Here is a 13,797-nt window from a genome sequence, read left to right on the forward strand (position 1 = left end):
GCTCACAGGCAAAGCCATGAAAGAAGGACAGTCTGGCAGAGTTATGCTAGTAAGAAAATCAAGGCTGTTGGGTACCTCAACTGAGAATTATTTGAACATCAGAACTGGGAGAGGATTTTAGGAAAAATAAAGTCCTTAAATATTTTTTCAAATATAGTTTACTAATAAAACCATCATGTAAAAATTAAATGTTATGTGAAGGATGTCATAATATGCTGGTATAAAATATTGGAAAAATTGTGTCCCAAATTTCAGTTCATTTATGTTTTTGTTCATACCAAAAGTTGCACGTAGTTGCAAATATTGCCTAAACTTATTTTAATAGTTTGCATTTTCCTTTTTCTACCTAATCCCAATCAATTTTTTTTTTCACCATTACTTACTGTAAACATTTGGGGCCCTGTTACAAGTGGATTCACTTCAAGTGACCTTTTTTAGAATCAACTTTCTTTAATAATAAAGTCCCATTGTATATAAAATATATGTGTGAATTATGTGATTTTCCATATATAGCCATACATTCTTAGTGGTCTAAAATGAATATTAGATTTTTAACTGGAACTAATTGTGATGAAATTGCAAACAAATTGTGAATTTTTTTTATTCTGTGAGATTAGGTAGGAATCAGGGTATTAGTTGTATGGAGCTGATTCTTTTAAACAGATGAATAAAACCATATTTATATAAGTCTTTTTCTGGGGTACAGAAAAGCTTTATTACACATCTATGAATATCTTCCATTTGTAAAGCATTAATTCCTTAGAAAGGGCTTCTGAATCATTATTTAATTACCCTTTGTACTGTGTGATATTTGTTGTGATGAAATTGCCTGTTCTCTGAAAGTTCTCACAGAATGTTCCTGTTAATTCTTCTCCATGAGTTGACTCTATGACTGTCCATGAACTGAAGTATTATGAAGGGTTTGAAAAAAATTAGCCAGATGTAGTAGCATGCACTACACCTGCTACTCCCAGCTACTCAGGAGACTGAGGTGGGAGGATTGCTTGAGCCCAGGAGGTTGAGACTGCAGTGAGCTATAATCTCCCCACTGCACTCCAGCCTGGGTGACAGAGTGAGACGCTATCTCAAAAATATACATGTATATCTATATGTATATCTATATGTATATGTATATGTATATGTAAGAAGTAAAAATATTTTGAGATCCCAATAATGAAGCAGCTGTTTTTGCAGGTACCTTGTGGTCTATAATCCTTTAGAACAAGACCGAATCTCATTGGTCTCAGTCTATGTGAGTTCCCCCACAGTGCAAGTGTTCTCTGCTTCAGGAAAACCTGTGGAAGTTCAAGTCAGCGCAGTTTGGGATACAGCAAATACTATTTCAGAAACAGCCTATGAGGTATGTTGTAGCCATAGAACTTAAGGAGGCATTGTAAAACAAACCTAGCCAGTATATAATTTGTGTATGTACAGTAGCCCCCATTTAGCCATCATGTTGGTGTATGTGAGGTGATGAAAGTTGTAAATACCAGAGAGTTTAACTGGTGGGTCAAATGACACTAAAGGAAAAATGATCCTGTGTTCCCTAAAATGTTAATTTCTTTGTTACTATATATATTGTATCTTATTATATGTTGTTCATATGTATATTGTATATCTTTGTAAGGATGCATACTGTTTATTCTAAGGTAATGCAGTAATTATTACTCATAAAATTTTGAATGTTTTGCTCTAAGTGAATTTAATGATAATTATGCATATCGAAAGTGAGATAAATACCACCCTTAGTAACTTTGGATAGTTTTAGGTTTTCATTGCAAAGGTGACATAACACACCATGGAAGAGAAATGCCCTAAAATAATTAAGATGCTTCTTTTGTGAGATATAATTGTGGAAAATCTGTGCTCAAGTTAATAGGTACTTTTTGTGCCAAAGTTTCTTAAAATAAGCAATATTAAACTGATCACTGTACCACTAGAAAGGTTAGACTTTTAAAATCTGGAATGTCATTTAAACGGCACTTCTGGAGATACAGCCATAAACTAGGAACTCTAAGAATTGTTTCTGCTTGACAGAAGCTATTGCTAGCTACTTTTATTATTATTATTATTATTATTTTTGAGACAGAATTTCGCTCTTGTTGCCCAGGCTGGAGTGCAATGGGGCGATCTCGGCGGACCGCAACCTCTGTCTCCTGGGTTCAAGTGATTCTCCTGCCTCAGCCTCCTGTAACTGGGATTACAGGGATGTGCCACCACGCCTGGCTAATTTTGTATTTTTAGTAGAGAGGGGGTTTCACCATGTTGGTTGGGCTGGTCTCAAACTCCTGACCCCGTGATCCACCTTCTAGCTACTCTTAAATATGCATCATCTTTTAGATAGAAAGGTAAACTATAATAAAAATTTTGGTCAGATTTTACAGGAAGCTTTCCATCTAGAAAATGGAACAGCAACAGCTCCTGGAAAGCAGGGGTCATGTCTTAAACTGTGTGCATCTCCCATGCTCTGTTCAATGTCTGCTGAACCTCAAGCATTTGATGGCTAATGCTAACTTGTTTAATATTTATATTATGTTTATCATTTTTATTAACCGAAATATCATAATATTGCAAAAAAAATTAATAATTAGGAAATGGCATTGTTGTAAAGCCCTTACATTCATGGAAAATTTCCTTCTCTAGGCATTCTAGAGTACAGCCAAACAATTGAGAATGATCATACAGGTTCACATATTGGATAAAAACATTAATGCTTTTGATAGGCCTACCAACTTTAGGTTATTAGGTTCTCTGGATAAACTGAGACGTGTATGGTTTACCCATAAGATATCAAACATTTATAGAATATTGTTACCCAGCCATGCCTTGGTATCTGTAGAGGACTGGTCCCAGGACCCTCTGGGGATAACAAAATCTATGGATGCTCAAGTCCTTTATATAAAATGGCATAGTACAGATGATCCCTGACTTACAATGGCTCAACCTAGATTTTTCAATTTTATAATAGCGTGAAAGTAATGTGCATCCAGTAGCATCCGTACTTCAAGTACCCATACAACTATTCTATTTTTCGCTTTCAGTATAGTATATAATAAATTACATAAGCTATTTATATTTAGTATAAAATATGATTTGTGTTAGGTGATTCTGCCCAACTGTGGGCTAATTTAAGTGTTCTGAGTACATGGAAGGTAGACTAGGCTAAGCTATGATTTTGGATAGGTTAGGTGTATTAAACACCTTTTTGACTTACGATATTTTCAAATTCTAATTGGACATAACCCAATCATGAGTTGAGGAGCATCTGCATTTGCATATAACCTGCACACATCCTCTTGTGTATTTTAAATCATCTCTAAATTACTTGTATCATCTGATACAATGTAAATGCTATGTAAATAGTTATTATACTATAGTTTTTATTTGTATTTTTTGTTTTTTGTTTTTTTTTCAAACATTTTTTATCTGTAGTTGGTTGAAACTGTGGACATGGAACCTGTGGATATGGAGGGCCAACTGGATTCTCTTTTTAAAAAATATGATAGTTTGTTGGTTTTACCAAAAATATAAATGGTTTGCCTCTCAGTAGATAACATTTATCTTTAATAAATTCCCTTCCCTATCTTTTAAAGATCTCTTTTCGAGCACATATACCGCCATTGGGACTGAAAGTGTATAAGATTTTGGAATCAGCAAGTTCAAATTCACATTTAGCTGATTATGTCTTGTATAAGAATAAAGTAGAAGATAGCAGAATTTTCACCATAAAGAATATGATAAATACTGAAGAAGGTATAACACTAGAGAACTCCTTTGTTTTACTTCGGTTTGATCAAACTGGACTTATGAAGGTATGTTCTGAATAGTTCTAAAATTCATAGAATGCTTATCATTTTTGCTACAATGTGTGTAGATTAATTAGGCAAAAGGGGGAAAAAGTCTTAAGTAGAGCTGTATCAAATACTCTTGAGTAAAAGGAAGCATGAGCTTTTTGCACCTTCATTGACCACTTGCTGCTCACATGTATAGTCTGTGGGTGGCGCTACTCCATGGGCTGTGTGTCACTGGTCCACAAGATAAGTACAGAAATTATTTTTTTTAATTGTCATATACATAGAACCAGATGCAACATGCTTAACATCTTAGTGGTGAGTTGCTTATTATTATTTTTTTTAATCTTTAGCAAATGATGACTAAAGAAGATGGTAAACACCATGAAGTAAATGTGCAATTTTCATGGTATGGAACCACAATTAAAAGAGACAAAAGTGGTGCCTACCTCTTCTTACCTGATGGTAATGCCAAGGTAAGTGGTACTGATGAGATGACAAATGGAATAAACACTTATTTGAAAGAGTATTGAGGAAAAAGATAAGTGAGTGTCATTATTTTATCATCTGTTGATTTATTAGGGATAGATGAACTTTTGTTGCAGTATTATCTATCACCTTATTGATACTTAGCAATTTGTAGTCGAAAGTTAGATAAATGGTTGGGCGCAGTGGCTCACACCTGTAATCCCAGCATTTTGGGAGGCCAAGGAGGGTAGATTGCTTGAGCTCAGGAGTTCAAGACCAGCCTGGGCAACATGGCAAAACCCCTTTTCTACAAAAATACAAAAATTAGTCATGGTGGCCTGCACCTACAGTCCCAGTTATTCAGGAAGGCTGAGGTGGGAGGATGGCTTGAGCCCGGAAGGCAGTTGCAGTGAGCCGAGATCACGCCACTGCACTCCAGCCTGGGTTGACGGAGCAAGACCCTGTTAGATAAATAGTTTTTTAGAGTTGGAATTTGTTAAGATGCTACAATGAACAATGTTCAATTAGGATAAACAATGAACATGGGAAGAAACTAGATTTTACGTAGCGTTAGGGAGCTTTATATGTATGCATTTTATACAGACACAAAACCTCTAGCCGTATGGGAAAAATAGATTTTCCACTGGACCATTTTTCTCCTTAACTTTCAGCCCTTTAAAAAACAAATCTTTCTCACTCTTGACTATAAAGGTAGTAATACGCAAACTCTGGCACATTTTGAAAATGCCAGAAACTAAAGAAAACATTAAAATTTACCAACAGGTGCACAATCCCATGAAAACCATTGGCAACATTTGGATGTATTTCTTATTGTCTTATATTTTATGCATATCCTTTTCTCCCCGTTCTCAAGTCTTGACTTATTGCATGTACATATTTTGTTTTTCATTTGTGACAGTGCTCACAATCTGATGGTATGTTTTTTTAAAAATCCAATTTTAATATATACTGTTGTGTTTAAGATGTTGCTTATGTTCTTTTTCTCCCGATTCTTCACTACCATAACATTGTAATAAGCTTTCTTTGTAGCATTCAAAAAGAATGCTACAATGCAATTCTGATTAATTGCTGAGAATAACTTTCTAGAAGAGTCATTTTGTATCAGTGTCTGAAGTCTTTTAAGGACTTTTGCTGTGTACTGCTTATCTTCCCTCTAGAAAGACTAGGTAAATGTTCAATCCCACCAGCATTTTTTGAGAGTAACTCTAAAATCCCACTCCAAGCACTGAGAATTGGACATATTACAAGCTTTGCCTATAATAATAAGTTAGTAGAAAAATATTTTTCTGTTAAGATTTTTGTGGTTACTAGTAAGGTTGAACGTTTTTGTACCTTCATTTATCTTTCATATTTCTTTTGTGATTTTCCTATTTCTATTCTTTGACTGTTTTTCTGTTGGTGTGTCCTGATGATCTCTGAGCACTCTATATGTGGTAAAATTAATCCTTTTCCCTATATGTTGTAAAATTTTTCTTATTGTGTCATTTAGTTTGTTAATTATTTTATTGTATTTCTCATTTATAGTGGTTTTAAATTTTTGTGTAGTCATTTCTTTTTTTTCTGTAGAGTTTCTTCCTTTGCTTTTATACCTTTATAGGTTTTCTACACCTCAAGATCAGTGAAATGTTCTCCTAATTATTGTCTTGTTAGCTAGGGACCTATCTCCTGAAAAAGTTACTTTTGTTCCACAAGTTATGAAACCTGCTAACTAAAATCCAATACTGGATTTTAAGGGATTGTGTAGGCTACAGTAAGGACTCTAGGTTTTTTGTTTGTTTTTGTTTTTGTTTTTGTTTTGGCTGTTTGGGGTTTTTCTTTCTTTTTTTTTTAAGTCAGTGAAGAATTAAAGACAAACTACAACTCATATGAGGCATTCCAGGATGGGCAGTGAGTCCCAAATATGAGCTGTTTCAGTGTTTTCTCATTCACCAGCTTTTGTCATTGGACATTTTATTTTGATTGACTGTATTTATACTTAAAAAAGTAGTTGTGCTATAGAATTTCATGCGTAGATACCAATAACGAATTTAAAACCATTTTATCTTTAAATAGCTCTAATGTCAGATAGAAAGATAAAACAATTGTCATTTTTACAGAGAGAAAATAAAAAACATCAGGGAAAGAGGCAATCTAGTGCATCAGAAAAAGGCAAGAGCCCAGAACTCATCATCCCAGGTTCTCATCCCCTCCCTCACTTTCTAGCTATTTGGTAATTAGGTACAAGAAATTTGTAAACCATTAAGCATTTTAATAACTCCAGAAAAATTTTCCCTAGCCAAAGAGGTAAATTTGGAAGAAAATTACACAATTCTGAAAAAAATTTTTTTTTTTTGGAGACGGAGTCTTGCACTTTCACCCAGGCTGGAATGCAGTGGTGCGATCTCAGCTCACTGCAAGCTCCGCCTCCTGGGTTCACGCCATTTTCCTGCCTCAGCCTCCCGAGTAGCTGGGACTACAGGCACCCGCCACCAAGTCTGGCTAATTTTTTGTCTTTTTAGTAGAGACGGGGTTTCACCATGTTAGCCAGGATGGTCTCGATCTCCTGACCTTGTGATCCGCCCACCTCGGCCTCCCAAAGTGCTAGGGTTACAAGGCGTGAGCCACGGCGCCTGGCCGAAAATCTTATACTGTTTAAGTAGTTCATATTGCAAGCCTAACTTTCTATGCTATTGTTGAGCTAAGGTATCTAATACTTTAAAAATATAATTACTCATAAATGTTTTAAATTTGCTTCCATGTCACATAAGTTATGTGCTTTATTACCATTTTTTTAAATTTAAATAAAAACTAAACTAGTGGTTTCCAAGTAGTTTTTTCAAGTTTGTGAATTTATATTCAGCTAGTTCTTTCAAGTAAAAGGACAGAATGTTTTATAGTTTAGTAAACCGAGCTATGATTAAACTATGTTTCTGAATCCTGCTTTCAGTTTGCTTAGATGACTCCCTGTAGTCATCCTTGCCACCTGTCCCAAACCCTGGACATTAGGGGGCTGGGACCATGGTTATAATAATTATTTACCTGGGAAAATGTAACTTCTGTAGAATGATTGCTGTTTCTAATAAGTAACTATATGGACAAATAGAAGGATTTTAGTTAGAAATTTGCATAGCTGGGAGGAATGCTTTCTAGACCAATGAAGTTGTAAACATTTTTATTTCCTATTTTCAGCATTTTTAAAAATAAAAAACACGTTCAGTTTTTATCACATGCATATTTGGTTACCTTATAAGATCTGGTTTACACTTAAAATAGCAAATATCAGGTGATACGTATTTTCTATTTTTGAAACCATAATAAACATATTCTTTTAAAAGTTTGGAAGCCAAAATATTTTTCTTAAATATATTATTTCCTTTTCAGCCTTATGTTTACACAACACCGCCCTTTGTCAGAGTGACACATGGAAGGATTTATTCGGAAGTGACTTGCTTTTTTGACCATGTTACTCATAGAGTCCGACTATACCACATACAGGGTAAGAAAATAGGAATGCAGTTATGAAACATATGTATTATGGTTTTTGAATTCTTGCTTTTCTTATGCCATTCTTAAATTAACAGTTGGTTTTTGTAGATGATGTTTTTCTAAACTTGACATATTTTTAATATGATTTAAAATATGAAACTTACCCTTTGATAATAAAAAATGGTAAAACATTTCAATCCCTACATATACATGTTCCTCTGTATATCTTCTCTTAATTGTTGCCATATTGGTCTTGAGCTCATTAACTGGTAACTTTATTTCTAACACCTGAAAACAATACAGTGTTTTGATTTTATGAAATGGAAATTATATTAAATACGACTTTCAGTTAATAGACCACACACATATATGGGGCCTGCTTCCTTAAATATAGCCTGTATCACTGGAATGTAACTTTAAGAGAAAAATGTTCTAAGCTGGTTCTATTTGTTTACAGCTCTTTACCCAGTAGAGTATAAAACCTAGCAATTGTTTATCATTTTTAGAACAGTATTGAGCAGCATCTTTATGAACCCAAGTGATAGGAAATAGGCTTTTGATCCTTTTGAGAACTTAACCCTGGGCAATGGAACTGATTCCATGGGGTCTGAGTGGAGCTGTGGTTTCCAAAGACTTGCACATTTAGGTTGGTTGATTTAGAATTCATTGTTTGTAGAATGGTGTGCTTTTCCAACTACAGATTTAATCCTAATAACCAGGGTATTTACCATATTATCAACACTCTTAGAAAAAGACCTCATAAAAATGCCATTTAAATTTATCTTTGCTGTTAGCTAAGTTGAACAAATTAGAAAAGAAAAAATACTATTTCCCTGAATCTTCATACAGGTAAAAAATAAAGGATTTCACAAACTAAAGATAAATGTATAGGCAGGCACGGTTTCCTTTTTAGGTATTGTGGGAAAGCAAAGGGATACTATGTTCAGGGAATCTCTTAAATCACAGAAGTTCAATTTTCTGATTTCATAGTTAAATTTAATTTTGCTTTTATTTAACTTTTTTATTAACTTCAAATTTCATTAGTATTTACTTTTTGTTAGAATTTCAGGTATGGACAAACTTTCTCATGCAACTTCTTTAGGTAATAATATGATAGGTTTTTCAGAATAACCCATGATTCATAGGATGAATCAAGAAGTAAAAGTTCTCTGGCAGGTGGGAAAAATAATGCTAGACACTAATTTTGTGTCCTAAATGTGACTTCTGAAGTTATCTGTGATCACTTTGCTACCTACAGGAAAACCTGTAGTTCTGAAATAATCTTTTATTGAGTTTCTCAAAACTTCTGGTAAGTCAGAAACTGTTTTTGATCATCTGTTTGTACTCTTGTGTAAGCCATTATTTAATACCCCTGAGAGCTCTAAGTTGCATTTTCAACTTTATAGCATTACCACACAGAAGATATCCTGATCTATTTTTAAGTTTGCTTTAAACTATTGTTTTTTAGTGGAAAAGTTTTTCCTGGAGTACAACATGGCACACACTTTGGCACAAACTTGTGTCATCAGGTTTGATTTACCATTGTTTTTCATCAGTTATATTTAGAGATGGGCTATGTCTCAGAGGAAATGCTGTAGCAACTCTTCCTAAAATTCCAACTTCTCAATCAGGTATATTTGCATAATTGCTTTTGCTTTTATTTAATTATGTCACTGTATCTTCTGGGTTTTCCTTGGATTATCCAGGACCTCTAGTTCTCACATCATAGGGCAGTTTGTGTAGACTAGATGGCCCTGTTCTGCTGCTGGTGGCTGTAGCTTAGTGCTTGACTTGGAAATTAATAGACTCTGACTTGCCTATTTACTTATTTGAGCAAACTACACTCATCAGAACTAAATGCTTGTCATTTTTCCTTTCCCCCTCTCTTCCTGTTTCCCTCTGGGCAGTGAACTGTCCAGTGGCTAATAGTGTTAAGCAGGAGCCCGGGCCACTGAGGTTTGACTGGCTCCTGGCCTTCCAAAGGGGCTCTCTATTTGCTGGTCTTGCCTCTGCCTCTTTTCTCTTTTTTATTCTTTAGTTTTCTTTCTTTCTTTCCTTCCTTTTTTTTTTTTTTTTTTTTGACAGAGTCTCGCTCTATCGCCCAGGCTGGAGTGCAGTGGAGCGATCTCGGCTCACTGCAGCCTCTGCCCCCCTGGTTCAAGGATTCTCCTGCCTCAGCTTCCTAGGTAGCTGGGACTACAAGTGTACACCACCACGCCTGGCTAATTTTTGTATTTTTAGTAGGGATGGGGTTTTGCCATGTTGGTCAGGCTGGTCTCGAACTCTTGACCTCAGGTAATCCACCTGCCTTGTCTTCCCAAAGTGCTGGTATTACAGGCATGAGCCACTGCACCTGGCTTGATTTTCTTTTTTCATGTGTTTCCTTTCTAGATTATTTGTCTTCTCTTCCTTGGTGTTCTCGGGCGTATGAAAAAAATAATAAATGATGGATAAATAAGTGTAATGCAAACTTAGAGCACCTCACTGATGAGTTTTACAGTAGTTGCCTGGATTAAATGAGAAGCCGTCATATATAAACTGGACGTAACATGTAAATCTTTTTTCTTTCTTTCTAGTCCAGATCATTTTTTTTTTTCCACATGCAAGCAGTTGGTAGGAAATAGAGATACCAGAATCACCTGAAATGCTTTCTTCCAAACTATATACCTTCCCATGTTTGTATTTGAGCTCCTCTTAACAAATCTCCCTCTGGGAAAAGATAAGCCCGGTTGTGGAGAGAGTCTTTCCTTAGTAATCTTCATGACTCACCTGTCTCTCCTGTTTTTCACATACCATTGCCTGAACACTCGGGTTGTCTCAATCCTGGCTGATTGGGGTTTTAACGAAATCACTAATCAAGGCCCATGATAGATATACGAAGTCTTCAGGGTATTTGGCTCTATCAGCGTTCACGCTGCCTGAAAGGGTGATCAGTCTTCAGGGATCTGTTATTTAGTGCCAAGTCTTCCTTATTAAGAAATACTGGAAAGTTGTTTAACATTCTAAACTTTGGCCTCCTGTAAATCAGACACCTGGATGATTGATCAAGATGCATAGACAAAATGTGGCTTTTCATTTTAGATGCAAAGGAAACGTCAGCCAACTTCCATGCTGTTGTAGATTGGCTTTTAGCTAGTATTGCATAAAATAACAAAAAATATTTATTCTTGAATTTAATTTACTAAACTAGTTTTGGATATATGCTACTTTTGTCCCCCTTAAACCAACCAGATGCAGTTATTTGCATGAGTATTAATGAATAGAGCCTATTTGTTGTTAGTACCAGATTTTCAATCCAGGAAGAAATGAGGGTTTGGGGAGAGAGACTATTAATGTTTTATGATTACATACTGTAATTGTATTAGGTTACTAAACCAGTTAATTATACAAAAGATTTTGTAATCTCAGCAACAAGGAATAAAGAAACAGAAAATGAGTTAGTATTAAAGATTGTCTTTGTTGGGTGTCTATTTTTGTTAAACCTTACAAATCCAATTTAAAAACTAAACTAATGCATACCTGACAAAATATTCTTACATTTCTCAATCTCTACTTTAGTTGTTCTTTGACCCTTTTCTCCCCAAAGTAGCTATTGCCCAAATTAAGCTTCAGGAGAAAACAAAATCAAGAACGACAAGCAACATTTCCAAAATCATATAAACTTTTTGGTCCTTAATGATTTTGAAACAGAGTTGAGAGGCCGTATAGTTCAACCTACTTTTGTTTTTGGTTTGGTATTTAACTTTTGTTTCTCTATTTGCGTTCTCTCCAGATTCTGAAAATGATCAGAAGTGCAGTTGAAGGGCTCTCTCTTTCTTAACATCTTTTAAACTAATAAAAGAACACTCTGTTTTCCTTTTCATTATCGTTCAGACATCGCATTCAAAAGGTTTCTAAAAATACTAAATTAGAAGAAATCTTGTGCTCACTAGCCTTAAAAGTTCTACAAGATCAGAGCAGTTCAGAATTTCTAATGAAGGCGTGGCACGGTGGCTCACACCTGTAATTCCAGCACTTTGGGAGGCCAAGGCAGGCGGATCACAAGGTCAGGAGATCAAGACCATCCTGGCTAACAAGGTGAAAGAAACCCTGTCTCTACTAAAAATACAAAAAGTTAGCTGGGTTTGGTGGCACGTGCCTGTAATCCCAGCTATTCGGGAGACTGAGGCAGGAGAATCGCTTGAACGCAGGAGGCGGAGGTTGCAATGAGCCGAAATAGCGCCACTGCACTCCAGCCTGGGCAACAGAGCAAGACTCTGTCTCAAAAAAAAAAAAAAAAGGAAAAAAAGAAAAAAAATTTCTAATGAAATATAATGTTTTGTCCATGTCAGGTTTAATAAATCCATTTTATAGCACCCATAATTTAATGAAATGCAATTTATTTCATTTGTAGAAAATAACACTCTTCTGGGGGAAAAGTTGAGGGAGGTGGGAATTAATTTTTCTTGCAGTATAATCATCTTTCATTTAATTGAAGCTTTAAACATTACCATATAGGCTGCTACTTTAGCTTTTTTGGTTAATCTGTGATTAGAAGATAGAATATAATACAAACAGAAGCTCCTGTATCCTCTTATGTTTTATTTAATACTGCACCTACAAGGAAAGTACATACCTTGCAATAATATAATACCAATAAGTGACATTGCTAACTGTGGCCTTATTTGTCTTCAGAGCTGTAATTATTGGACTTTAGTGTCCTAGTTTCTGATATCAACAGCTACTTTGAAGAATTAGGTCACTGTGGGTAACGAGTGTGTCGTGTACATTTCATTGGCGCAAGGACTGTGTTCTCCTAGGCAGGTGTTTGTTAGCGAGTGAGTATGTATGTGTGTGTAAACCATGTTTTAACCCTTAGGGGAAACATCTTAAATGCAATACTTCTGCCCTGTTTTCCACCAACATATTATAAAGTATTATATGTAATGGATCTTACTCAAAGAAAACAAGTAGCCTGGAGGTAAAATGTAATGAACTGACATCAAAAAGTATGGAAGGAAAGACTTTCCTTTGACTGAAATGACTGATTTTCTTGCATATTTAGCAATCTAATAGAGTTGCTTAGTTTTTCTCTGAGCAATTTTGAATATATAAACATAAGTGGATTTATAACCTGACTCTTGGCTTTTAGAGAATCAAAATGAGCTTCATCTAGTTAAACATATTAGGGGACTTCAAAAAGTTTGTGGACAAATGGAATTAAAAGATAAAAATTAAAAATATAAACTATTTCTCAATATAAGCTTCATCAAGTTCATGACGCTTTTGTAAGCAATGAATCCAGCTACTCAGTCCATCCCTAAGGAACAGAGGGTCCTGGAAATTTAACCATGTCATTTCAGTCTACTTATATTATTAAGTAAAATGAGTGCCCATTAAATATTTTTTTAAGATTAGGAAACAAAAAGAAGTCAGGAGGAGCCAAATTAGCACTGTAAGTGACTGCCTAATGATTTTCCATTCAAACTGTCACAAAATTGCCCTTGTTTGATGAGAGGAATGAGCAGGAGCATTATGGTGGAGAAGAACTCTGATGAAACTTTCCTGGGTGTTTTTCTTCTAAGGCTTTGGCTAATGTTCTTAAAACATTCTCATAACAAGCAGATGTTACTGTTCTTTGGGCCTCCAGAAAGTCAACACACCAAATGCCTTGAGCATCCCAAAAAGCTGTTGCCATGACTTTTACTCTTGGCCAGTCTTCTTTTGCTTTGACCGGACCATTTCCACCTCTTGGTAGCCATTGTTTTGATTGTACTTTGTCTTCAGAATCATACTGGTAAAGCTGTATTCCATCTCCTGTTACAATTCTTCAAAGAAATGTTTCAGGATCTTGATCCCACTTATTTAAAATTTCCATTGAAAGCTCTGCTCTTGTCTGCAGCTGATCTGGACGCAATGGTTTTGGCACCCATTGAGTGGAAAGTTTCCTCAACTTTAATTTTTCAGTCAGAATTGTATAAGCTGCTAATTGTTAGTTCTCTTCGGTTAGAGCAGGAGCAAACTTAATTTTTTTTCTTGAAAATTGGTGTAGTCTTCGTCTTCTACATTGTCC

At 35.3% G+C, this 13,797-nt stretch overlaps 1 protein-coding gene across 1 annotated transcript in view; it reads left to right on the top strand.

Moving 5' to 3' along the window:
• Window positions 1-13,797, top strand: part of MAN2A1 (mannosidase alpha class 2A member 1) — a 184,949-nt gene that overhangs the window by 130,562 nt on the left and 40,590 nt on the right. The window contains exons 13-16 of the mRNA XM_003826756.5: window positions 1,195-1,360; window positions 3,594-3,812; window positions 4,145-4,267; window positions 7,641-7,755. Of these exons, the coding sequence (XP_003826804.2) occupies window positions 1,195-1,360; window positions 3,594-3,812; window positions 4,145-4,267; window positions 7,641-7,755 (623 nt within the window). The remainder of the gene's footprint in view (window positions 1-1,194; window positions 1,361-3,593; window positions 3,813-4,144; window positions 4,268-7,640; window positions 7,756-13,797) is intronic.

Source organism: Pan paniscus, chromosome 4 (assembly GCF_029289425.2).
Source record: "Pan paniscus chromosome 4, NHGRI_mPanPan1-v2.0_pri, whole genome shotgun sequence".
NCBI classification, from domain to species: Eukaryota; Metazoa; Chordata; class Mammalia; order Primates; family Hominidae; genus Pan; species Pan paniscus.